Genomic DNA, 24807 nt, shown 5'->3' with positions numbered 1-24807 from the left:
TGATGTAATCAACTAATATATATTTTTGATGATGTAATGAATCTTCAATTAATTTTATTGTTTAAACTTTGTACTAGATATTGGTGTTTATTCTACCCCCTTTTGGGAGTCCAAGATTAGGAAAATGGATAGATAAAGTGACAGAAAGATAGTAAGAGATAAATGAGCAAACAGTAATGCACATGCACGTACACACACGCACACACACGCACACACACGCACACGCACACACACGCACACACACACACACACACACACACACACACACACACACACACACACACACACACACACACACACACACACACATGCACAGACACAGACAGGGAGTCCTGCAGTTCATCAGAGTAAAATTTACCAATGTGTGTTTTATCACAATGTAATATATCAATGTGTTTTTCATAGAAAAAGCACATTGATGATGCATTCCAGTTGTAGATCACAATACAAGTGAAGGGGAAAAGATTGTTAATTCCTTTCATTTATATCACTATTTGTCACTATTTGTCACTATTTGACACTGTACATGGCAGTGTAGGTGAAAGAAAGAAAAGGTACATTAACTTTTGTTTACACTGCAGTCAGTTTTGTATTCTGTGTGTAGATTGCTGTGTAAGTGAAGGGCAGTAGAGGGTCCATGCCTTTTACTTAGACTATGATTCTCCAAAGGTGATCTACTGTTCAAACAAGATCAGGTAACGATGGGGTAGGAGAACTTGTCCTTTTGTCTTCTATTCTTTCTTTTTCCATATTTATTTTTGTTTTCTAAAAGTAAATTACAGTAAATTGCAATACAAACAATCATGAAAATTGTCAGATACAAAGTAATATTTGTTTCAACACTCAATCAGGTCATATTTCTACTGAGTCACATAGGATAAAACACATTTACTATTTATCTACAAATTTTAACAGGAAAATGTGTAGAATTATCCTAACTGCATGGTGTAGTAAACTCTATAACACACTATATACAATATTTACATCAGATGCAACAGCAGCTAAAGGCCAGTAGCATGACAGACATGTATCTGATAAAGTGGGGTCTTTAATTTTATGTCATTGCTTTTTCTTGCACTGTATGTAAGCCAAACTGATCACCAGTCAATACAATACTGCTTTAGCAATTCCTGAATTAATTATTTTAAGGATACAGGAATCCCTATGAATCCCACTATTGTGAGAGAGCTACAAACTGACCCCATGTAAGAGATGGGAAAATGGAGGTTGATAGCTGCCAATGCCAATGACTTGCAACACAAGGGCAAATTCTGTATAAGGAAGGAGTTGCTATTAAAAAGTTGCTAATGTTTTCCACAGCTTACACTCCTATCTAAAATCACAACTTAAATGGTTATATCAAGTGGATATGATAACTAATTGTGCTTGCAGATTATTTGAATGTGCCATTTTCTGCCTTTCATTGCTTATACATTGTTTTAGCTTTTCCTACATGCCTTTCTCCATTTATCTTGCAGTCTACATACTGTACACTTAGTATTTTGTTCTGATCTTCTTTGTCTTAAAATAATTACTATGTAATTATATGTGAAAAGTGCCCTTCTTAAATATGATAATTTTATTTTCCTATGCTCCTTGACTCAATATAGCCAAATAAGAAACACATCTGAGTGCTTTTTTTTATAATGCATTTACAGAAGGAACATGCAAGTAAGCAAATAAATGAATAACTGTAGTTCTCCCACTTTGATTTCATAGCCTGTAACTGTAACCTCCATGCCAGGCGATGTCGATTCAACATGGAGCTGTTCAAAGTCTCGGGACGCAAGAGTGGAGGAATATGCCTCAACTGTCGGCACAACACTGCGGGAAGACACTGTCACTACTGCAAGGATGGTTACAAACGGGACATGAGTAAGGCACTTACACACAGGAAAGTGTGTACACGTAAGTTCAAAAAATACAAGCATCCTGAAAATGGGGAAAGTATGTGAGTGGATTTATCTAATTAGTTGTTTCTTATGCAAAACAAGAACCATGTTTAAGGATTGCTGATCATTTGATGATGACAAAAGGGATACTACTATTTTTAGTATTAATAATAACAGCCTTCCAGTGTAGTCAGAGATTGGGTACAACAAAACACTTCGTAGTATGTTTACCTGATTCTGTTCGAACATAAGATGTCCTACTATATTTTGTAGATCCTTATCAGTACTCTTAAATTTTGCGCATACACCTTCTACTGCACACTATATACGATGTCATGGCCTGTCATTCTGTATTGCAATTTTTACTGTCTGCCTTAGCAGTAAGAACTGCCAAGGTATTACATGGTATCCACTTTTAATATAATTCATATTTAATATGAATTTTATCTGCTTGTGGAATGAGCCTATGTCGTGTAATAGAACTGGCTAATATGATTAATTTTGAATGATAATCTATATATCTATATATATATATATATATATATATATATATATATATATATATATATATATATATATTGCTTAAGCTAGTTTTTAGAATTCCCTCTGCAAATGTTTGGGTTAGACAAAAGCAGGTAAACAGTGTCATGAAACATCTAAACATTAAAATACTTTTAAGACGTGAACTTATTTGTTACTTTTAGTACAGGTATATTCTAGACAATTACTAGAAGAAGAAATAAAAAAACAAGTAGTCTACCTCTTTAATTTATTCATCCACCCACAACCCATATTTTCTACTTTTACACATGGGGTTGGTTCACAATTAGATGGCTAACCCTGCCAAGGTTGTTTTTCCATGCCACACATGCGCACACTCACACCTATGGCCACTTTAAAGTGTCCAGTCCATCTACTGCATTTCTTTGGAATGTGGGAAGGAACTAGAGCACCAAGAGGAAACTCATGTGGATACAGGGAGGACATGCAGACTTCACACAGAAAGCACCTCAGCCGAGAATCAAACTGGGGAACCTCTTGCTATGAGACAATAATGCTATCTACTGTACCACTGTACAGCCCCTTTTACTTAGTGGCATGGCAGCTGGAAATGTACAAGAACTGTCTTGTGTGAACTTAACAACCTTTAGAAAATTAAGGGTCATATACAACCATCTACTGGTTTTGGTTTAAACCCGCAGAACCAAATCAAAAGTAGGTCAAATGTTCCACAAGAAAATCCAAACAAACAAAATAGGAACACTCCACAAGAAGTACTTTGCAAAATGTAATGATTAAGTGTTACAAGAACTTTATCATAATAAAAGATATCCCTGTGAAACAAGCTTAAATATGCTAAAAAGGTAATCGTGACAAGAAGTATCAATGCTTCAAACTATCAGATCTTCTCTTTAAAACTGGAACAAGAGAGATAACTTCATTCAAGCCATGTAAAACATCAGAGTTTAAAAGGATTTGCCAGAACAATTCCCAGAGTAAGATCATTTGCTACACACACCCCCCCTACACACACACACACACACACTATCCTGGCAGACCTTTTCTAATACAAAAAGTAAACTTTTTAAAATCCTTACAAGAGCTAGAATGTTTAAATAAGCATTATCTTCACCAACATTTTTGATGGAATGTAAATGTACATATATTCTTTAATTTAATCCTCTCTCAGTTTTTCCAATGTAAAAACCAGGGTGTATGAGCAAAGAGCAACATAGACCACTCTAAGTATATCTGCCTTGGCAAAGAATAACCAAACGAAAAGTAAAACAAAGAGTGTAACAAGTTTACAACACATTTCTATTTAACAAAGTAGCAAGGGTTATTAAAAGAGTGTAGCTTGAAAGAAAGGTAAACGAGGGGAGAAGAAGTGAAATGTTAGGAGGAATAACTTATGCAAGCCGGTTGGGTAGCTTGGAGGGAGGGAGACAGCATTGAAATTATGCTGGGTGATAACAATGGCAGGACCAGGATGAATGAAAGTTGTCCTTTAAGGTGGATTTAAAGGAACTGGGGTTTGTGATAGATCTTACATTTAGTGGCAACTTATTCCAGGTTGAGGCTACAAAATGACTATAGAGCACTTTGCCAAAGTTAGTATTGCATTTACTGACCTGTAACTGGTGCTGTAATGAGCTATTAAGTGCATGGTTAGGGATATATGGCTGGATGAAAGTGGAGAGAGGGATAGGATGATGTTGTATTCAAAACTGAATGAGCTAGGAATAGTTGGGGAAGTAAAAGTTAGTATTGGAATTCAAAGCAGGAATTCAATGCAGGTTTTTTAGGGATGTCCAGTGATGACTGTGATAATGTAACTGTCATGAGATTTGATTGGAGGGGATGTGAGTAAGGGGGCAGCATAGAGAAGAGTTGATAATAGGAAGTCGTGTGCTAGGGAGAGTCTGGAGGCATTAGTAAGGTAATTTTTGTGTATGTATCTTTCAAGTAATAAAGAGATTATAAAAACATAATAAAATGTATTACTTTGACTTAGTAAAATTTAAATAAAAAAATTCATCCATCCACAACCTCTTTTCCAATTTTTGCACATGGGGTTGTTGTGTCCCTTCAAAGGTGTCAATTATTTAGCGACAAGTTTCACATTGTCTGGTAGCTAGCTCTATTGCAGATAAAAAAAAGTCATTATTAGAACTTTAAAATGTAGAAACAAGCTTAAATTAGAATGCAGTCAAGTTCTTCATTCTGGAGTGCTCATGCTGACTTGATTTAAAACAAAGATATGGCCAGTGAACCATTTGCAATTCCTGTCATAAAATCTGATTTGTGGCAGTTTTCTTAGTTTAATGGAATATTTACTGAGTTGTGGTCATTGATATGACTCTGGTATTATCTCACATTTTAGTAGTTTGGATTCAAGAAGAGCACTGAAATCTCTGCACGTGTACCCAGGCCAGGGTTCATGGCATGGATATGCAAAGAGAAACTGGTGGGGTACCTGGGGGATAGTGAGTGACCGTAGTGGACGTTATTCCTATATCTATTTCTTGTGGCATATGCATGCTGATAAAGGTGTTAAGCTAATTTCCTGAATGTTTTTCCTATGCAGAAGCTGAAGCAAGTGCTGCAACCCATCACATGCACCATGTTCTTCAGGTGATAGATACTAATGTTTCTGGCTTGACATATTTTATTTTATTAGAACAGCACATGTAATGATCCCTTTTGCTACAAAAACTGCAGTTGTCACAGTAATATGAGCTTGTTTTGAAAATGGGGCTGTTCTGGAGAAAGAAATTTTGTTTTTCAGAAATACTCTGATGTAATTTACCATTTTGGCCACAAGCCTTGGTCTGTTTTGTAGAAAAAGGGAGATATGTTTTTTTCTTTCAATTGTTTTCAGTTTCAATAATTATGTCTTTGATGGCTTTAGAGTCTGTGACAAAAGGTAGTAATATTGGCCTGTAATGGTTCTAACTCTCATTCTGTTAAGAAACTTTGTCATCAGCAGAGTGTATCCTGTTTAGGTGACTTTTTTTACATGTATCAAAAACAACCAAAACCAGCGAAAACCAGATGTCTCTGCAGTAATGATAAGTGAATCCAAGCAGTCCAATAAAACAAATGACTCTGTGGAGACCAGGCCCCAGTTTCCAACAACAAATTTTAATGTAGTCAGAGCAACACAAGCGCTTTAACATTTCGCTTCCTCAGGTGAACAATCTACAATAAAATAAAACACCTGTTTTATATATATATGTTAGTGTTAGTAAAACAGGTGTTTTATTTTATTGTAGATTGTTCACCTGAGGAAGCTAAATGTGAAAGCACTTGTGTTAGTCTGACTACATTAAAATTGGTTGTTGGAAACTGGAGCCTGGTCTCTACAGAGTCATTCATTTTTTTACGTGTATATTTTTATTTTATTTTGTTTACTTTTGTATACCAGGTCAGTGCAATGATCAACAATGATCTTTTTCAGACACAGCTCAAGTTAGTAAAGTGCAGCTCAAATAAAGAACAGAGGGATATATATATATATATATATATATATATATATATATATATATATTTATATATATATACATATACACACACACACACACACACACACACACACACACACACACACACACACACACACACACACACACACACACACACACACACACACACACATATAGAGAGAAAGAGAAAAACAGATAAAATGTCATAATATGGCAAATGGCAAGTTTTTCAATAGAAGTATACTTGTTGTTGTTGTTGTGTCTTTCGGCTTTTCCTAGTTGAGGGTCGCTACAACGGAACTCCGGTCCACTAATGATTGGCAGTTGATATTTACATGCTGAGTTGCCAGCCATAACGCACAACCTTCAACGAAGGTACGCCCATTCATGCATGTCTCCACGCAGAAGAAGCTCTAGCTGAGAGTCGAACCGGTCAGCGTCTTACTGTGAGGCGACAACACTACCTAAAAGTCATAATACAGAAAGCAAATCCTGATATGGGAAAATATTGAAACGTTATAATATTGAACTCAAAAGTGATAGCATAAATGTACTATGTATATACACTGTACCAGTATATACCCAAGCAACAAACTATTATTCTGCTTTTAGTAAAACATGGAAAAGAGTGCTAACATTGGTCCTGCAGTGTATTTGTGGTGTGGGGGATGGGAAAGGCCTGCTCTCTACACATGTAAGAGAGTAGCATTCTACCATTTTAACATTGTACATTCAGGGTTATAACTTTCAGTATTTTTTACCTTATAACATGGACCCCACAACAAATAAACTATGTATTGTACCAAACGGCCATACACTACACTGCAATACCTTTAGGTTGTGCATGTAAAACACATTTGTATTTGAGTCAAGTTATCCTGTATTACCAACATATATTCATCCCAACTTTTAACAATGTATTTATTTATATTATGTTCTGTAATTGATTGTATCACATGTATGCAATTCTACTGCATTGTATATACACTGTGCATTATTGTCTTACATATGCTGTGAATTACTATAATGTCTACAGGTGGAGCTTTTCTTCCTACACCTCCAGGTAAAAAAAAATGCAGTAAATGTATACATAATGCACACACACACAAATACAGATAGATAAGGGTGTATATGTGTATACATATGTATGTATGTATGTATATATATACACATATATATATATATATATATATATATATATATATATATATATATATATATATATATATATATATATATATATATATATATATATATATATATAGGTTCATAGGTTCATAGGTAGGTACTAGGCTATTGGCCCTAGGGCCTATATAAGCCTAGCCAAAAAGGTACCCTATCTTTCGCCACCCAAGAAAATTATTTTCCTGTGTCCCTGTCAAGCAGAGCCACAGAAGTGATCCCCGGGTTGAATTTCCCATTTCCCATCCAATCATCAAGATTTTTCTTGAAGAGTACTAATTTAGAGCTTTGTTTGATATAGATAGGTAGTTTATTCCAGAGTATGGGAAGTCTCTGGGACAGGAATCTATCCCTCCAGCATGTTCTGTTTATTGTGGTGACAAGGTCCCTAGAGCGTGTAGCTCAGAGGGATTGGGATTTCTTTAAATGGAGCATGTCCAACAGCTCTGGATTTGACATAGCTTTGTATGTTAGGCAGAGATCGCCTCTGAGTAAGCAATATGCAACAGAGTAAAGCTGGAGTTTTTTTTGAGACGGTCTGCATAGGGCATCTGTTTAAGGCCTGTAATCCTCTTTGTGAGGTATTTCTGCAGCCTTTCCAGTTGTTATAGATGTCTTGTGAGGTACATACCAAAAAGGGTGTTGTACTCTATAATGGGTCTAATGAGTGGCGAGTAGAGGGGAACAATGACCTCTTTTTTCATGTATGAGAAACCTTTTGTGATGAGGTGTGCCACATAGAAGGATTTCCTGACTACTGTGGTGATGTGATCATCAAAAGAGAGACTACTGTCCACCTGTGTCCCAAGGTCTCTTATCACACTTTCGGTGTTAAGTAGACTACCGCCTATGTGGTAGTTCAGGAGTACAGAGTTTTTACCAAAGGGGATGGCAATGCACTTTTTGGCATTGAGCATGAGGCCATGGCTTTGACACCAGGCATATGTCTCAGTGAAGCTATTTTATAGGATGTCCACATCGTTAGGAGTTTCGATTATGGCTCCTAGTTTGCAGTCATCTGCTAACTTCTTTAGCCAAAGACCTTCTGTGTTAGCCTGTACTTCAGAGAAGTAGATAGCAAACAGGAGGGGACCCAGGACTGAACCCTGTGGTACTCCATTTGTTATTGGTAAGAAGTCGGATTTGGAGTCTGCTAATTTTACAGTGTGGGTTCTGTCAGTGAGCCAGTTGGCAACCCATCTTGTGACATAGGGATTTATACCTAGTTTTGTGAGTTTATCTATAATTCCAGAGTGGGGGATGGTGTCAAAAGCCTTGGCTATTCAGGCTAATGGGGTGGTAGTTCCCAGGTTTCATGGTGGCTCTCCCTTTGTGGACTGGGATAACTGTCACTGTATGCCATTCAGTGGGCACAAAGCCTGAGGTGAGGCTATGAATATGGTACTTATGTGGGGTGCCATTTTATTCTGTAGTTTGTGTAGAACGTAGCCTGGGATGTTGTCAGGTCCCATGGATGCTGTATTCTTGGCTTTGGAGAGTGTGTTTTTTACCTATGCAGCCGTGATTACAGGAACTTTGCATTCTTCGAGTATAGATATGGGCCCTTTAGGGGGTGGGAGGGGGGTAAATTTAGCACTGAACATATCCACCAGGATGTTGGCAATATCAGTTGGTTCTGTATATTTAGTGCCATTGTGCTTTAACTCAGAGAAGATCTGAGTGATGCCACTGAAATTCTTGAAATACCTATAGAATGCTTTGTGGTTGTCTTTAGAATCAGTGGCAATTTTGTTTTCATAACTAGCTTTGGAGGATTTTATGAGGGATTTCAGCTTCTTACTGAGGCTGACCAGGGAGTTCCTCCAATCATGGGATTTTACTCTTTTTTGCAAAAGTTTCTTTTTTCTATTGTAGAGTTTGTTTATGGCAGGGGACCACCAGATTGGCTTCCTTTTTTTGGAGGATAGCATCTTGGTTCTGTTAGGGATAGCACGATCCATGCACTCATGTAAGTGCTTCTAAAGTGCAGTTGTGTAAGATTCAATAGTCATACCTCTATTGTCCGTCTGCATGGGTGTCATGAAGTTTGTCACTTCTGTCTTAAGAAGCGTGAAGTTGGCTTTGGAGAAATTCTTTACGGTGGTTTCCCTAATGGGGGGTGGGGGTGGGATGTGGATGTCTAGGGTGATTAGCTTGTGGTCGGATCTGACCAACGAGGAACTGACATCTGGTGTGGTACACCGGTCGCCTATGTTGGTAATGACCAAGTCTAGGATATTTCTGCCCCTGGTGGGGGTGTGGATAAGTTGATCCAAGGCATTGGAATTTATGAATTCCAGAAAATGTTGAGCAAAAGAGTTGGTACATGAGTAGTTTTCCAAGTTAATGGTGGGGTAGGTAAAATTGCCCATTATTAGGGTGTTGGGTTATACCCTAATATTTTCCTGTGTATCAAAAAATGAGGAGTGGGAATCCTGGGGCATGGTGGGGGATCTGTAGCAAGCTACAATCTGGATTGGGGTCTTGCACAGAGTTAATTGCACTTGGATAATCTCAGATGCATTATGCTAAGCAACTAGCCTGGAGTTGTGGATATCCTTAATGAATATGGACATGCCTCTGCCTTTAGTGTTTCAGTCCAGTTTAGGTGGCCGAAAGGTGTGGTATGAATTATAACCTGGTAATGCAGGGGTGCTCTCTGGAGCCTTGAACCAGGTCTCTGTCTGAAAATCTTTCAAAAGTCAGAAGTTAGAAAGTAGTGATACATATTGCAGTTTCAGACTTCAAAACCATCACTAGATCATTAACAATAAAGACCAAAAAATGTGGATGCTATCAACTGTGTAACTTTCTAAGACCAATGTAAGTCAAAGGTACAATTACCACTTCAACATCACAAATGCAGATATACTAAGCACTGAGTCAGCAATGCACCCTGAGCAACAGACACAAAGCTTATGTATCCCTGAATCCAAAGGATACAAAACAGGGATATGGCACAGTTATTATCATTTGCACAAGGTGTTGCGGGGGAGCAGGAAGTGTAGGTTGACACAAAAGGTCAGTGAGTGTATGTGAGTATGAAAGAGAAGTACGCAGACATTCGGATAAAGCAACAAATGGATAGTGAGACAAAATGAGTTTTAAGCTGCATGACTGAACCTAGTAACTGTTGTATGTGTGTCTGTATGGGTCCTCCAGGTTAAATTGGTGTGTGAGTGTCTGTATGAACACAGCCAAGATCTGTACTAGCTCTACATCTTGGTATGTTGGACAGATGTGAGCAATGCATGGTAGAGGTGGCAGTTCATTGCTCTCATCCCCAACTAAGAGAACTGGCTCTGCCAGGAGTCGCACTGGCACATCCACACCCATGGTCAGATGCATTGCTGCTACCTGAATGTAACTGATGTCTGCTGGAGGAGTTCCCTTCATGAGGGCTGCCAGGACCATGATGCCATGGCCTACCATGTCTGTGTATGGACAGCTTACCTACTGATGGAGCAGTGGAAGTACTACCACTATGGGGGCATGATTAGGCATGGTCACATTGACTAACAGCAGATGATATAGCTGATCTCCACTTACGGCAATGCTGTCCCTCTCCCAGCAGATGTTCCTTCACAGACACTACTCATTCCAATATGTCATTCATCCAATCCATTGAATCAGCAATATGGTGGAGGCAGTCACACATGTTAGCCTTTGCCACATCTACAACCCTAAGCATTACTTTGGATCACCTATGGGAACATGCCTGTTCCTCCATGATGGCCCTAAACATATGTTGAGTGGCATGGGAAGAGACACTTGGATCAGGTGGTGGATGGACTTCCTGCTTGGCACCTCTCCCACACTTTGGCCATGGTCAAAATCAACAAACACTGAAGATGCAGTAATCATACAAAAATGTTTGTATTTAATGGATTGCAACTGTGAATGCTTACTGGTAGGGAGAAGGAAAACACAACAGCAATGTAGACTGGCCTACATCCACTGGGTGAATCAGGTTAATAATTTTGTCAAGGTTGGAAATGTAAATAAGCAGCACACAATTCACAGGTTCTGTTCATTGACATCCAACCTCCCTTTCATTTGTTGGCATATTATATTATTGCAATTTTATATCCTCACACATTTTAAGGACAATGATATAGACTGGCTTACAAACTGCATGTCTCAGATTACTCATCAGATAAGAAATGAATGACCAACAAACACAGAGAGGTAAGACAGACCTGCATATTTGCAAGCAATACACATAAATGCTTGTGTGATCACTTAGTGCACTACACCCAAAAATAATAAATGTGGAAATAACACGTGTATGTTTTCATATTACTGTAGATGATGTTGCAGTTGGTTGTATGCAGAAGGATTTCAGTTCCGTGCTGCAAAGCTGTTTGTGTGGCAAAGAGGGATAAGGCACCCTTACTGTGTTCTGAAGGTGCACTGGAGAGTTCAAATCCAGACCTTTGTAGTAATATTTCATTTGTACTAAGATTTTGTAGTGTGTATGTCATAGACTGTTTTTTCTAATTTTGTTCTTTTAATTTTTTGGGGGGGTGCAGTGTTTGCATGATGTGCTGCTTAGTGCAAACACAGGAGATGGAGAAAAATAATTTCAGGTTTGGCTGTGCTTTTCTTGTTTGTATGAAGTACAGTAGTGTGCAAACTGGACTTGTGGCCCATTCAGGAAGCAGACAGAACACCTGCCGAACACCTACAAACAGGGTATCTGTAAAAGGGCAAAGGTCAAAACAATACATTGTTGCAGTTTCTGGGTTCAATTGCAAAATGGCACTTAGTGGCATTGCAAGGCTGTTAGCAAGGTTCCCCAGCAGCTACAGCCATCAAACACCTGCAGACTGTACTCAAACAGCCAATAACTGAAACCAGATGCATTCAATTAATTCTGTTGGGCACAGGGCAAACCACTAAACAGTGTTGTGCAATAGTTAAAAGATAATAAGATTGATTAGGAAATTAGAAAATGTCATGTAACTAGTCTTGTGTCAGCAGGTGTAAGTGTAGGGTTGGAGTACAGATAGTTCTGGGTTCTAGTACAGGGTGTGTAACTTATTTTTACTGTTGTGACAATGCAGTTTATATCAATGAACTGAAAAATAGACAAGTGTTATTTCAACATTCTTGTGGCAACAGCTGTAAGTGTAGGACTGCCATACATATGGTCATGGGTTCTAATGCAGGATATTCCATACACTTTTACTGTTGTTCCACTTCCCATTATATTCACTTTCACTTCTAACACTTATAATGAAGCTGATATGAATTGTATATATTAGACAGTGGATCTGATATTAATTATATGTATGAGGGATGAGACACCATTATTGTGTTTTCAGATGAATAACTGAGGCTATAATGTCAACTATATTTCTATAAGTACAGTTCTGCTATCTGGACTTGTTTAGAATTTGCAATTACATAAGACACATACACAACTGGCTCTATATCCAATAACCTTGTGAAATCACAAATATACATGTGTAGCAGCTCTGTCAGCTGTATTTATATATAATTCCTGACTGTCTCTGAGCAGCACTTCTTGTGTGGCAAAGATGGAAAATCAACACTGTGGAAAAATGCTTGTCTCTTCTGCCTAGGTTTGAATCCCACAGTGTAAAAATCAATTTTCCTCAGTGTATAAAGGCAAAACCAAATGTGTCAGGATATTACATATATTCCCCCTGTGCATGTCTGAAAACATAAATCAACGGTTCTTGGAATTCATAAATTCCAATGCCCTGGATCAACTAATCCATTGTCCCACCAGGGGCTCCAATATCCTAGACCTGGTCATTACCAACATGGGAGATAGATGCTCCACACCAGTGGTCACCCCCTCATTGGTCAGGTCTGACCATAAGCAAATCACCCTTGACATCCACATCCCATCCCCACCCCCCAGTAAGAAAACCTCCTTAAAAAACTTCTCCAAAGCCAACTTCATGCTACTGAAGTCAGAAGTGATAAACTTCACGACACCCATGCAGACGGGATCTGAAAGTTTGACTGCAGAATCCTATACTAAGGCACTGTACGAGCACATCCACTTGTGCATGAATCGTGCCATCCCAAATAGAACCAAGATGCTCTTCTCCAAAAAAAGGAAGCCAATCTGGTGGTCCCCTGCTATAAAAAACTATACAACAGAAGGAAGAAACTGTTGCAGAAAAGAGGAAAATCCCAGGATGCAAAAAATTCCCTCACCAGCCCTGTAAGAAGCTGAGATCCCTCATAAAATCCTCAAAAGCTAGTTACGAAAATAAAATTGCCAAAGATTCCAAAGACAACCGCAAGGCATTCTATAGTTATGTCAAGAATCTAAATGGCAATACTCAGATCTGCTCTGAGCTACAACAGAATGACATTAAATATACTGATCCCAAGGATATTACCAATATCCTGGCAGATTGATTTAGTGCCAACTTCACCCCCTCTCACCCCCTAAAGGGCCCATCTCAATACCAAAAGATTGCCAAATTCCGATAATCACGGCCACGCAGGTAGAAACCACACTATCCAAAGCTAAGAATACAGGATGCATGGGACCAGATGACATCCCAGGCTGTGTACTACATGAACTACAAAATGAACTGGAACCTCACCTAAGTGTCATGTTTAATCATAGCCTCACCTCAGGCTTCATGCCCACTGAGTGGCGCACAGCTACAGTTATCCCACTCCACAGGGGGGGATCCGCCTTGGATCCTGGGAACTACCGTCCCATCAGTCTGACAAGCCTGATCTGCAAGGGCCTGAAACGCATTATCATGGAACTTATAAACAAAGACATTGGCAACCTTCAAACATTGGACTCCACCCAGTTTGGGTTTCTGAAGTGCCGATCTTGTCTGCTGAATCTGATTGACTTCTTTGAATCAGTCTCCAGAGCTGTGGACGAGGGTAAGGCAGTCCACACAGCCTATCTAGACCTCGCCAAGGCCTTCAACACCATCCCCCACTCTGGAATCATAGATAAACTTACTAAGCTGGTCATACATCCCTACGTCACTCGATGGGTTGCCAACTGGCTTACTGACAGAACCCAGACTATAAAAGTAGCAGACTCCAAATCCAGATCCAGACAAGTGACAAGTGGAGTACCTCAGGGTTCAGTCTCTGAAGTACAGGCCAACACTAAGGGACTCTGGCTAACAAAGTTTGCAGATGACTGCAAACTGGGAGCCATTATTGAATCTTCAAATGATGTGGATATTCTACAAAAGGGCCTTACAGAAACAGATGCCTGGTGCCAAAGCCATGGGCTCAAGCTTAATGCCAAAAAATGCATAGTTATCCCCTTTGGAAAAAAACATGTACGCATGAATTACCACATAGATGGCAGGACACTAAACATCAAAAGTGTGATGAGAAACTTAGGGACACAGGTGAACAGTGGTCTCTCTTTCAATAACCACATCACCACAACAGTTAGGAAATCCTTCTATGTGGCACACATCATCACTAAGGGCTTTTCATCCAGAAAAAAGGAGGTCATTGTCCCACTGTACTCGTCCCTCATTAGACCCATTATAGAGTATAATGCTCCATTTGGTATGTACCTCACAAGACATCTGCAACAGCTGGAAAGGCCACAGAAATACCTCACTAAAAGAATCACAGGCCTAAAGCAGATGCCATCTGCTGACCATCTAAAAAAACTCCAGCTATACTCTGTGGCATATCGTCTACTCAGAGGCGATCTCTGCTTAACATACAAGGCCATGTCAAACCCTGAGCCGTTAGACATGCTCCACTTAAAGAAATCCCAATCCCTCAGAGCCACACACTCAAGGATCTAATCCTTGTCATCACAATGAACAAAATATGCTGGAGGGATAGGTTCCTGACACAGAGACTCACCATACTCTGGAATAGACTGCCCATACATGTCAAGCAGAGCACCTCATTGGCCCTCTTCAAAAGGAACCTTGATGATTGGATGGGAGATAGGAAATTTACCCTGGGGATCATGTCAGTCACCCTGCTAGACAGGGGTCCAGAGAAGTAAATATTGTGGGAAGAAATATCCAAGGAATTGTTATGGCTAGGCTTGTATAGGCCCTAGGGCCGATAGCCTAGTACCAACCTATGAACCTATGAACTTAACAGTTACCTTCCAATTTCCAATATATATGTACAGGCTACATCAGTAGATACCCCTCAAAATAAGGCCAAATGTGAGATCAACCTTCCAATTTCAGTTGTTTAATTCCTCCCTGCTTGACACTGCTGCTCTCCACTTAAAGTCATGCAAATACGGTTGTCATCATTGCTTGGATTTGCACACTACCAGTAAATGGGATAACTAGAATTGGTGGGAAAGTATCAGTTTCCATTACTGTAGTTTGGCTTGTAGACGTGGATGACATTACAGAGGAAGGTGCCACGTTTAGGGCACAGAGGTGGGGTGTCCAGGAGTCCAAGATATTTATTGGACTCCTGTGAAGCAACACAGCCAAAGGATTCTGCAGGGGAACTATATTGCTCTCAGTACAAGTCTGAGGCTTGGAATCATTTTGCCAGTGTTATCCCACTCACTGAAGAACAGTGTAGGCATCATTTTAATTTCCTATGGATGTGTAAAAGGGATACTCTGAACTGTTGGTTGAGAATTCAGACATCCCACAGTTAAGTATAACAAAAGGAGACTACTTGTAAGACTAAGAAAGCTAAATATAGGCAAGACTGGTATGCATAATGCTCTTCTGTTCTTTTCTGTTCTTTGCCCAACTGCCACTGAACATGAGTTTAATTGGCAGGCTCATTTTTCTCGATTGGGAAGACTGAGAGAAGCAAGTGGTATGTATGTTGTAGAAGAAAAGTATTATTGTAGCTTTAAAAGTTAAATATTTTTTTAGGTCTTTTATAGAGTTCTATCAACCTGAGCATGCATATCCTAACTGTAAAAGTAAGTATACCATGCAGTAGTCTGTAGCACAAACCAATTGTAGGAGTCCAGTATTAGAATGTAGTCAGAGGTTGTGGGTTCATATACCATGATTCACAACTATACAGTACTATTTCTTCAATAATATTTTCATTAAATTAAAATCTGTATACCAGTGGCACAAATACCCTGCTGTAAACTGCCATCTGTATAATTGGAATACACATATGTACAATATATGCACATTTCAAGGATTACTTTCAGAAATCTGTAGTATAGTGTGTATCTATCTGTTAGGGTATATAGTTAAATGTAATACTTCAGACAAAAGAGTTGTATAATTGTATGTCACATGTGATTGTACTACTTTTATCTCTTTTTTCTCTCACCGCAACCCTTATGTCTCTTTTTTATTTTCCATTATATGTCATCAAATGGTCTCCATGTCATCCATGTGTACCACATCACTAAATGATACACAGCACAGTGAGGTAGGCCAGCCCCAGTGGATCAGCCTGTCCTCGCTCCACTGTTTTCAGCACCAATGCCCAGCCTGTCTGGGAACCAGTCTGGTAACACTACTTCTGCTTCCCCTGTATAACCTGCACCCTCAGGTAGTCCTTCCCCAGAAGCTGGTGCAGTGGTACCCTCCAGGAGCAGTGGCAGACATGGTGATTTCATGCCCTTCCAGGAGATGCCAGGGATGGTGTGTAGGGTCATACACCACACCATTGGTGTACACCTACACTGGATGGAGAGGCTGCTCTCCATCATGGTCTCTAGGAGGAGAAGATGTTAAGCACTCCAGCTCACAGTGATGAAAGTCCAGTGGATGAGGACTCGATTTTCACTGTCTCCAAGCATGATGGGCATGAGCCTGGGTTTCCTTTCCCTCACCCCAATCGTGGTGTCCCCCAGCTTTTGTGTCCCTCACCATCACTGTCTCTTGTTTTGTTTGTTTGCATTTGCTTCCTCACCTACCCATCTTACTGGACCCAGACATACATATGTTACATTCCCAGCAGTCTTCACTTACTGAATTAAAAAGAAAAAAAAAGATCATCCCATGCATAACTCTCCATTTCACACGTGTCTCCTTGACACACTTGATTTGGTCCAATTGGCTGTATAACATGACTACTCTGTCATCACCCTCTCTCTGGAGTCAAAATTCAGCTAATATTCTGCACATATGATCAGTTTTTAATGTTGAAGAAATGGATAGCTATGGTTCTTTCCTTTCTCTCTCCTGCACATTCTTGTATTGCTTTCCCTTTGGCCTTCCCCCTGCTTGATCCTCATTTCACCACTTTCCTATCTTCCCCATTTTAACAACTATAATCTGGTCCAAAAAGTGTCACATACAACATGCATAAGTAGCAGAAAAAGCAATTGATCCCTTCTCTTGTTGTTCTCTATGTTTGCATGGAGTTTCACATCACACAGCAATGCCAAGCAATGGTGAGAGGAGGTGAACGGCTGTACAATGGTGCGTTTACCTCTGCCCAATGCCGCTTAACCCTTCTGTGCTATGCCAATACACAGCAACACATGTACTATAAAGAATTAATGTCATTGCATTATCACTGTGTAGTTAAAATAATTTAAAAGTATTAAATACCCCTAGATTCGAACCTAGTATCATCGGCTTCAAAAAGAAATGTGTCAATGCATTTAGACCTGCTGCCACAGAGTCAGTTAAACAGCAGGTGAGTTCATAGACTCAGTACTAACCCTCAGACTTTAACAATGCTGCTTGAGTTTGCACACACTGCTTAACTACATGCAAACAGGGAAACTATTGCAAATGTGTATCTCGCATGCACAAACACTTTGCCAACCCTTGTACAACCCTGTTCCTCGCTGCACTATGAAAATGTAAATATTATTATGTATTACTTTGTTTATGTCCATTTCCCATCTATGACATGAAATTAAATGTGGAAAGATAACAAACTGAAGGCTCTATCGAAGACTATGTCACATATTTACAATACATACATCTGTTGCCTCCCTGCAAGCACTACAACCCAGGTGTCTCGGTACCTTTTGCACAGATATAACACCTACACTACAGAAATTAGTATTAAATGTTGTGTGATATGGAATGCACAGGAATCTGTTAACATGCAGAAATAGAACTATTGACCCTTAAGCCTAAAAAGCCTTATCTACAAGGCTATGAAAGGAATCAGCATGGACCTTAACCACAGGGACATAGCTGACCCTCAACACACTTGATTTAACTAATTTTGGTTTTATCAAGGGTAGATCTTCCTATTAAACCTAGTGGGCATCTTTGATACTGACTCCAAAGACCAGGATGAGAGATAACAGGATATACTGCCTATGTTGAGGTATCCAAGGCCTTTGACACTATCACCCACTCAGGTATCATAGAGAAAATCCCATCTGTGGATTAACCCATATATAACTAGATGGATTCCAACTGCCTGCCCAACAGAACACACTCACTGTCAAAGCTGGGGACTGCAGCTACACCACTAGACCACTTACCAGTGGAATATGCTGGGCCCTAAACTGTTTGGAAACTATTTCTCTGAAGTTCAGGCAAAGGTATATGGCCTGTGGCTCACCAGGTTTGCAGATGACTGGCAACTGGACTCAGTCATATAGATTCCCCATCTAGGTTAACAAGTTATAGAAGGGGCTGACACATACAAATGATTGGTGCCAAACTCACAGACTGAACCTTACAACAAAAAATGCCTCATTGTCATCTTTGGCAATGGAGTACCCCTGCTAATTATGGTATACATAGAAACCCTCTAACACAGTGCTGGGTGACTTGGGAACGCATGTTGATAGAAATCTACACTTCAATCAGTATGTGTCCGTACTGGTGAGATGCACATTCGACATTCTGCACCTTATAACTAAGGCCATCAAGTCCAAGATCAGGGAGGTCATAGCTCTGCTGTACTCTACCCTTTTCAGACCACTACCTGAGTACAATGAACCCATCTGTCTGTACCTCACCAGGCACCTGCTGCAACTGGAGAAAACACAGAGGTTTGCGACTGGGAGAATCCAAGATCTACAAAACATGATATACATGGAAAGACTGAAAGACCTGTCACTGTACTCAGTATCATGCAGATTGCTGAGAGGTAAACTATGCCTGGCCTACAGAGCAGTCTCAGAGCCTGCCGTACTGGAAATGTTGGACATATGCAAATCAAATGTGTCAAGAATAACTTATTCAAGGGATCTCAACCTAGCTTGTGACATAAACAGAACATGCTGGGTTGACAGATATATCTCACGGCATGTAATAGGCCCCCACTGTATGTGAAACAGTGCTCCTAAATGACCCTATTCAAGCACAACCTTGACAACTGTATGGGTGATTGTAAATTTCCCCCTGGGGTGGCAGTGGCACCTATGTCCCTCATGGACAGGGCCATTTGGTGCTGATCACAAAATCACTCTGATTATGATAACATTGACCATCTAACTATGCTCAGTAAGGGTACTTCTGTTTTTACACAGCTAGGCTTATAAATGCCCTAGGCCATTAGGCTAATAACCTCATATTGAACCTATGAAGCTATGAACCTATGCAGACTTGCCAACATCTTCTATCCAACATGCCCTGCTGATGTCATCCACTATAAGTTGACCTGTACTCTTATAAAAATCAGATTTGTGTTGTGCTTGCATAAATTACTGAGTTTTGCAGTCTGTGTACTTTGATAGGAGTTCTGCTCTCACTGCAGTCAACTGTGTCTGTGGGTCTAGCCAGAAGTGTGTATCCTATAATTACCACTGCAATCTCATAGATTGACAATATTTTTATACTTGTTTATGCCTACACATCCATTTCCTGCAGGCTTCCCAACATCTTCTCTTCAACATGCCCCGCTGATGTCATCCACTATAAGTTGACTTGCAATCTTGTAAAGGTTAGACTTGTGCCATCATGCTTGCTTAAAGTACTGAGTTCTGTAGACTGTGTAGTTAGATAGGTAGGGGTTCTGTTCTCACTGCAGTCAAGAGTGTGTGTGTGTGTGTGTGTGTGTGTGTGTGTGTGTGTGTGTGTGTGTGTGTGTGTGTGTGCAACTTGATTGACATTACAGAGGGCCTTTTACACCAGCATGTGGGACACTGTTATTGTCATATTGTCCTCAGCAGACACCACTGATGTTATCAGGTATAAAGTGTTGTTTAAGACACTCCCAGTCAGACGTGAGATGTGGCACTTGCCTTAAATGGAAAGTTTTGCAGTCTGCGTGTTTAGATAGATAGGGATTTTATTATCACTGCAGTGAACTGGTTTGTGTGTGTCTGTGCCTGCGTGTGCACACTTGCTTGACATTATAGAGAGCCTTTTATGCCAGCATGTGGTACACTGTTTTTGCCATGTTGTCCTCATCAGACAAGGCTGATGTCATCAGCTATTAAGTGTTGCCTGAGACATTCCAAGTTAGCTTGAGCTGTGATGCTTGCCTTAACTACAGAGTTCTGTAGTCTGTGTACTTAGATCAGTAGTGACTCTATTTTCACAGTCAAGTGTGTGTGTGTGTGTGTGTGTGTGTGTGTGTGTGTGTGTGTGTGTGTGTGTGTGTGTGTGTGTGTGTGTGTGTGTGTGTGTGTGTATGTGTGTATTTGTGTGCACTTGCTTGACATTACAGAGAGCCTTTTACAGCAGGATGTGGGACACTGTTGTTGTCATATTCTTCTCACCAGACAATGCTGATGTCATCAGCTATATGTGATTTGTGGATGTGCACTATTCTCACTGGGGCAGGGTCAGAGACTGGCCTGGAGGCCAGGCAGAAGTCACCTCATTCTATATGATACAGATTACAGTGACATAGATTTCAGTCTATACACATACATCATGGCAATGTTTGTATGCACTGTTTTTTTTTTTGGTGAGTAACCCATGTGGTCTCTCCAGCTGCTACATGTGTCTGGTGAGAGACATGCAGATGAGAGCATTGTACTCTGTATTAGCATTCTAATGAGATTTGAGTACAGCGTTGTAATATAATCTTGAGATCTGAATACAATGGCATGATTTATGATGTGCACAACATAGGCTTTCAATACCACTGTGGACACTTGGAGGTCAAGGCTCAGCTTGCTATCTACATGTGTTCCCAGTGCTTGTATCACTGGGTTTCAGCATAGCAGGTCTGTTGTCAACGCTGTAATTAGCTGGGAATTCCACTTTGCAGAAGGTCAAAATAAAGATACATTTTTGCATTTATGTGGCTTTGCCACCAATCATTTATCTGTGTTAGTCCCTCCTGTAGTATGTTATCATCATGGATGGACTCAATGATTGCACACAGTATGCAAGAATCAGCAAATGCAGTAAGCCACAGGCTGTATACTTAGCCTGAACTTTCAAGAAATAGATTCCAAACAGTAAAGGGCCAAGCACAAATCCCTGAGTTACATCAATGGTGACTGGTCTACTGATACAGGTTGGTTCACCAACTTTCACAGTATGTGTTCTATCAGTGAGCCAGTTGATTATCCATCTAATGACATGAGGTTTAATCCCCAGCTGGGAGAGTTTCTCACTGATCCCTGAGTGTAGGATTGTGTTCAAACTCTAGTCCATTTTAGGATAGCCAGTATGCACTGCCTTATCTATAGCCAGGCCTATCACACAGAATCAATGGACAGTGACAACATCACAGATTGCCTGTCACGTGACTCATCACATACACCTTCCGGACATGATTGAACACACGCTTCAACACACCTTCCACATAGACTATATTGCTGTAGAAGGGTTTTTCAACATGCATCCATGTCACTTGGCAGGGGTGGGGAGCAGCATCTGATGCATGCATGCATAGACACATCTTGACTCTCCTCATCTGTGAGGTTGACCAACATGTCATCATGGACCTTTCCTAAAGAGACACTAGTGATATCCCAGCTGTGTGTAACAGACCTGTGTGAGTTATTAATGCTGCAGCATGTCTGTTACATCTGTTAGATGTCCTCAAAGAGATCTTCAAGAGCATGCATGATGACAACACTATTAGCCTTTTGAACTTGCCAAGTCCAAACCATTTGACAAAATCCACACTGAGGTATTCACTTAACAATGTCAAATGTATCCATTTACACCTATATCACCAAGGGGGTAGACCAGTATATCACATACATGTCATCTAAATATTTTGACATGTGTGAAGTGACCTATATTTCAAGTCCAGTGATCATGTTCATACTTCAGGACTGTCAGCTAGACCCTTTCCTGTCCATTATTTAAGTGGTGGGCATCACTTATGACATACACATCCTGTGTCCAAACAGCTGGCTGAAGGACTGCAGATTGTGGGCAGCCATTGACTCCAACTGTGATATTAGTATAATACAGAAGGTATCAACACACACCAAAGATTGCTGCCACAGCCATGACAAAACCTGCAATGACAAGAAATCATGGAAGGATTTGTTATATCAGGAAAGCAAACACACAACCCAAGTATAATATGGATAGCATACCCTATAATCAGGCAATAGGCATGTGACCTGTGTCCTGGGGTAGATGGTAAGTGGATCACCCCACAGCATGTTGTCACAGTACTGACCACTCCCTTGTATGTAACACAGTTACTGAGTATATGAAGGACATCCACATCAGAGGCCATAATACCTGCACAGTCCACAGTCGTCATCCCCCCAGTAACTGTGTACAATGCACCCTTCTTTTTTTTTTCTCAAAATTTTTATTTTACAAATACATTTGAATGAATTCCATAGTATGTATACACACCATCTTAAATAACTATGTACACTATTTACATTAGCCTGACACTATAACAGATCTTAATGTATACAGTTACTTTATAAGTATGTCCAATCCATTGTCAGAGTGTCTGATCAATTATTCTATAGTGTCAATCAACAATAAGACTTTTCCCCAAGGGTTGTTGATAAATGGCTTTGGAAAAATTCTTAGTTCTTTAATTTTAATTTCATTAATGCTGTGGTTTTCAGTTGGCTGTAGAAGTCTTCTAAAGTTGGTATTGTGTTTGTATTCCATCACAATGCACCCTTCTTCATGTACCTCCTGTACACTTTTTCCAGTGATGTGTAACTGAAGTGTACCACCTTTGCCACAGTGAGCTGTCACACATCTTATTGGCCGTACCTACGTATTCATTTTGTGGCATAAACATTACTGTCTGCTGGTATAGAACCCCCAACAAGTTGTTACACCAGATACATGTATGCTACTTGTTCTGGTAATGCGCACAATACATACATAGGTGTTTGACATCATTAATGTCATGGGTAACATTTGTAACAGTGTGGATTCTGATATATATAAATATATATATATATATATATATATATATATATATATATATATATATATATATATATATATATATGTGTGTGTGTGTGTGTGTATATATATATATATATATATATATATATATATATATATATATATATATATATATATATATATATATATATATATGTCATGCACATGAGTCACTAGCCTGTCTTGATCATAATGTTGCACAGGTATAGCAGTGTAACACCTCCAGCAGATGTTACAGTACCAGGACGGTGTGTGTCTGCATGATTACCCTCATAGAGTGTGCACGTATCATAATAGTTGCACAAGTGTGTTTGTGCAGAATCATCTCTGATTACTCTAATTCACATATGTTATGTCAGGGTCATAGGATTACTGGTGGTTTGATATTGTGCCTGAATGTGTGTGCTTCTTTTAATGTTGTCCATGAGCCTTTACTTGTGTCCCACTTGCTGGGGACCTCTGCTGAGATTACATTCATATTCAGGCAAATCAGTTTGCACACCTTCTCAATATGCACCCTACTCCAATTGTATGTAACATTCCTGATAGATATCCTCTGCATTATTCATAGGTTCATAGGTTCATAGGTTGGTACTGGGCTATTGGCCCTAGGACCTATACAAGCCTAGCCATAACAATTCCCTGGCTATTTCTTCCCACAGTATTTACTTCCCTGGACCCCTGTCTATCAGAAATGTGCTAGAATAACCAGAAGATTGTATTATGACACATGTTCTGAAGTATTTGAATTCTGAAACTCAAATGCATGTAATTATTGAGTCACATCAGTTCTAAGATTATCCCAGTGATATGGCAGAAAACCACAAATTAGATAAGGAACACCGCTCCTTAATCAGTCATACCAATGATGCACTCAGCTAATTTTTATCTACTTCATTCTATTGTGCTATGGAATCCCTACAATATTTCCTATGGTACTCATGTTGGCATACTCAGAAAGACTGACAATTCACGAAGGTCAAATTGCTTTAAAAAGAAGCACCAACCTGCATCCATTATGTATAAAGCCAGGGACCCATTCTGTCCTACTTTAAATCTTTGCCATTATTTAATTTATGCCACATAATTAGATCCTACATAAATTTACATAAGCACGATTGTTGTGAGATACAGTATGCAGTAATACTGTATTTCATATCAGTAGGATCTTAATATTTTCAAAACTCTTTTAGTTTGGCAAGAAGTCATGACACTCAGTTGCTGCATGGATTCAATTCTTAAGCGTTATTTATGTGCTTACTTGCCTTTTTCTAAGTTTGCATTGCACTACATTTAGGCTTCCTATTGAAATGCCCACACTTGAAATGCTGAGTGCCGACACACTGAAAAAGATAAAAAAACAAAAAAAAAACAGGAAAACACTGAGTTCAACATTGCTCTTCTCTTTTAAACTTCTATTTTGCAGGAGGCAAGTCCTCTGCACCCCTTGAACTTGCCATACCTTAGAGAAAATGGAACATTCTGAGAAATGGCCATCTCAGACCTTGTATATCCAAATCCTTTTTTTTCCATCCACTCAGCCAT

General features: G+C 39.6%; 1 protein-coding gene across 3 annotated transcripts in view; it reads left to right on the top strand.

The window, feature by feature from the left end:
• Positions 1-24807, top strand: part of LOC122809750 (netrin-1-like) — a 1405978-nt gene that overhangs the window by 1249167 nt on the left and 132004 nt on the right. For all 3 annotated transcript variants that reach the window (XM_044081490.1, XM_044081472.1, XM_044081480.1), the window contains one exon: positions 1720-1908. In XM_044081490.1, the coding sequence (XP_043937425.1) occupies positions 1720-1908 (189 nt within the window). The remainder of the gene's footprint in view (positions 1-1719; positions 1909-24807) is intronic.

This window comes from Protopterus annectens, chromosome 1.part1 (genome assembly GCF_019279795.1).
Source record: "Protopterus annectens isolate FY-2018-M chromosome 1.part1, PAN1.0, whole genome shotgun sequence".
In the NCBI taxonomy this organism is placed as follows: Eukaryota; Metazoa; Chordata; order Ceratodontiformes; family Protopteridae; genus Protopterus; species Protopterus annectens.
Note: the sequence above shows the minus strand (reverse complement) of the source record. Positions and strands in the feature narration are given on the sequence as shown.